This window comes from Hyperoodon ampullatus (genome assembly GCF_949752795.1).
Source record: "Hyperoodon ampullatus genome assembly, chromosome: 5".
NCBI classification, from domain to species: Eukaryota; Metazoa; Chordata; class Mammalia; order Artiodactyla; family Ziphiidae; genus Hyperoodon; species Hyperoodon ampullatus.
This window is the reverse complement of record NC_136918.1, coordinates 98,062,929-98,066,175: the sequence shown is the minus strand read 5'-3', so window position 1 is coordinate 98,066,175 and position 3,247 is coordinate 98,062,929. Positions and strand designations below refer to the sequence as shown.

At 39.7% G+C, this 3,247-nt stretch overlaps 1 protein-coding gene across 1 annotated transcript; it reads left to right on the top strand.

Annotated features, from left to right (window-relative positions):
• The first annotated feature begins 1,337 nt into the window (after window positions 1-1,337).
• On the top strand, window positions 1,338-2,012 carry LOC307053338 (nascent polypeptide-associated complex subunit alpha). Its single transcript, XM_079704713.1, has one exon. The coding sequence runs from the start codon at window positions 1,357-1,359 to the stop codon at window positions 2,002-2,004; it is 648 nt and encodes a 215-aa protein (XP_079560839.1). The 5' UTR covers window positions 1,338-1,356; the 3' UTR covers window positions 2,005-2,012.
• Window positions 2,013-3,247: the final 1,235 nt, after the last annotated feature.

Below are 3,247 nucleotides of genomic sequence, written 5' to 3'. Positions count from 1 at the left end.
GTGGGCTCACCTCCAACGCCTGGCAACACAGCTTCTCCTGAAAATCAGCATCAGAGGACTGGACTAAACACCCTCAGCTACCGCCTGGTTTCAGAGTCCACCAAGTCAAGGTAGGTGATGGACTCTACTCCAGTGGTCATACACTCAATGACTCTACAACATTCTCTTGTCCCAACACCAAATAGGATTCACTGAATTGGGGACCATCTGTTGCTCACCTTTGCCCTGTTTCCATATCTATCCTATGAGTAAGACTGAAATTCTCTTCCTCCTTGAGAAGATGACACTCAAACTCCCAGGGCTCTTCAGAACACTTCTCAGGTTCCCCAGTTTGCTCTGCATGCATGTTATACTAAACATTCAAACACACTGAAAAAGGATTTCCAACAATAAACATGATCTGTATTGGGGGAGGGGGGAGTTGTTTTTGCAAAAGCAAAACATTTTATAAATCTAATTCAGTTTTCTGATTTAGTAAGAGCTTGAAAATAAATAAGCTCATTTATGTCTATTCATTTCAGTACCAGCTAATGTCAGACTGAATAATGATGTTGAAATGCTGTTTTGCACTCTTTGATGTGTGGAATTTTAAGAACAAGCATCATTTCTATTGGTCCTATTTTTATGTCACCTCCACCAAAATTTCTTTTATTTCACATTATTTTTCTTCATCAAAGTTCAAGTCATTCTCTTAATTTTTTCTCTCAAAACAAAATAATCATTAAACTTAACTTTTCCAACAAAGCAAATCTGGTACCTTATTTCTTTATAGTTTTTTGCCAAGATTTAAAATCACAAATTCTCTGTACACTTTTCCAAATATTTAAAGATACATTTTTGCTGACATTTTAAAGTAATATTTATACCAGTGAATTGAGCTTAAGTAAACAGACCATTACTGGTATAGTCACTATACTATGATGTTCTTTGAATGTACCACAAAGAGGCATTTATCTTGATGACACCCCACAAGGGAAATGAAATCAAACATTTGCAGCCACCATAAACAAGTGAAGGTCCTGTTTTCTTTACCAGATCAAGGTCAAGCAAGTGGGACTAATTGAGTTAGGCATCAGGGAACATATGTGAGTCAAATTTGGCACTCCCTCAAAGTTTGTGTTGAACTGAATTCAAATATCTGAAACTGCTTTTGAAAAAAAATACTACTTCCTGCTTTTAAATAAGAAAGGCAGTTTGAAGATTGGATCATAAGGCTTCTTGGATACGGCAATACTCTTTCAAAAGAACCCTGAAACTCTGAGCAATATTTGTTTATGAGTCACTCTGGGTCACGTGGGTTAGGCTCTCGCTAGCTCTCTTTCTGCCGCCATCTTGGTTCAGCGTTCCCCGCACAAAATGCCCGGTGAAACCACAGAAACCATCCCTGCTACAGAGCAGGAGCTGCCACAGCCCCAGGCTGAGACAGGGTCTGGAACAGAATCTGATAGTGATGAATCAGTACCAGAGCTTGAGGAACAGGATTCTACACAGGCAACCACACAACAAGCCCAGCTGGCAGCAGCAGCTGAAATCGATGAAGAACCAGTCAGTAAAGCAAAACAGAGCCAGAGTGAAAAGGCGGCACTGAAGGCTATGTCCAAACTGGGTCTTCGACAGGTTACAGGGGTTACTAGAATCACTATCCGGAAATCTAAGAATATCCTTTTTGTCATCACAAAACCAGATGTATACAAGAGCCCAGCTTCAGATACCTACATAGTTTTTGGGGAAGCCAAGATCGAGGATTTATCTCAGCAAGCACAGTTAGCAGCTGCTGAGAAATTCAAAGTTCAAGGTGAAGCTGTCTCAAACATTCAAGAAAACACACAGACTCCAACTCTACAAGAGGAGAGTGAAGAGGAAGGGGTTGATGAAACAGGTGTGGAAGTTAGGGACATAGAATTGGTCATGTCACAAGCAAATGTGTCGAGAGCAAAGGCAGTCCGAGCCCTGAAGAACAACAGTAATGATATTGTAAATGCTATTATGGAATTAACAATGTAACCATCTTGAAAAGATGTAACCATCTTGAAAAGAGGACCTTTTTTTGGTGTTTTTTTGGTGTTGAACCTTGTTTCAAACCGAAACAAGGTTCGACCGACCCTACTGGAACCCTGGGGTTAATTTTTTGTTTAACCTTAGTGTAATCCAACCTCAGGCCTCATGGATAATATTTGTGTTTCTCCTTGTGATAAAGCAAGAATAAAAGGAGATATACGTAGGTGATCACAGAAGAAGAGATGGCACATTTGAAAGGAAAGGGGGAAATTTATTGAATTCTTACAATGTATCCAACATTGTGCAAGTTCTTATTTAACTCCTAAAACAACTCTCTGTTTAAATATCACTACTCCTTTATTACAAAGAAGTAAGCAAGATCAGAGAACTTAAGTAACTTGCCCCAAAATGCATAGCTGGTAAGTGGTAAAACCAGGCTTATAACCCAGTTCTACCTGGTTTGGACCCCAAGTTTATCCTAATATTCCAGGGAGCAAGGACACCAGGGAGCCAAATCACAGAATTTCATATATCCACCTGCCTGTTATACACTTATGTTTATAGCAGCATATTCACAATAGCTAAAAGGCAGAAGCAACACAGAGTCCACCAACAGATTGATGGATAAATAAAATGGGGCATAAACATACAATGGAATATTTTTCAGCCTTAAAAAAAAGGAAGTTCTGACACAACACATGCTACAACATGGGTGAAATTTGACATAAGCGAGTCACAGTAACACAAAGACTGTATGATTACACTTATACGAAGTAGCTAGAGGAGTGAAACTCAGCAACCGAAAGTAGAATGGTGGTTGCCAAGGGTGAGGGGAAAGAGAGAAAGGTGAGTTATTTTTTTTTTTTTTTTTTACATCTTTATTGGAGTATAATTGCTTTACAGTGGTGTGTTAGTTTCTGCTTTATAACAAAGTGAACCAGTTATACATATACATATGTTCCCATATCTCTTCCCTCTTGCATCTCCCTCCCTCCCACCCTCCCTATCCCACCACTCTAGGTGGTCACAAAGCATCGAGCTATCTCCCTGTGCTATGCGGCTGCTTCCCACTAGCTATCTATTTTACGTTTGGTAGTGTATATATGTCCATGCCACTCTCTCACTTTGTCACATCTTACCCTTCCCCCTCCCCATATCTTCAAGTCCATTCTCTAGTAGGTCTGTGTCTTTATTCCCGTCTTACCCCTAGGTTCTTCATGACATTTTTTTTTCTTCTTAGATTCCATAT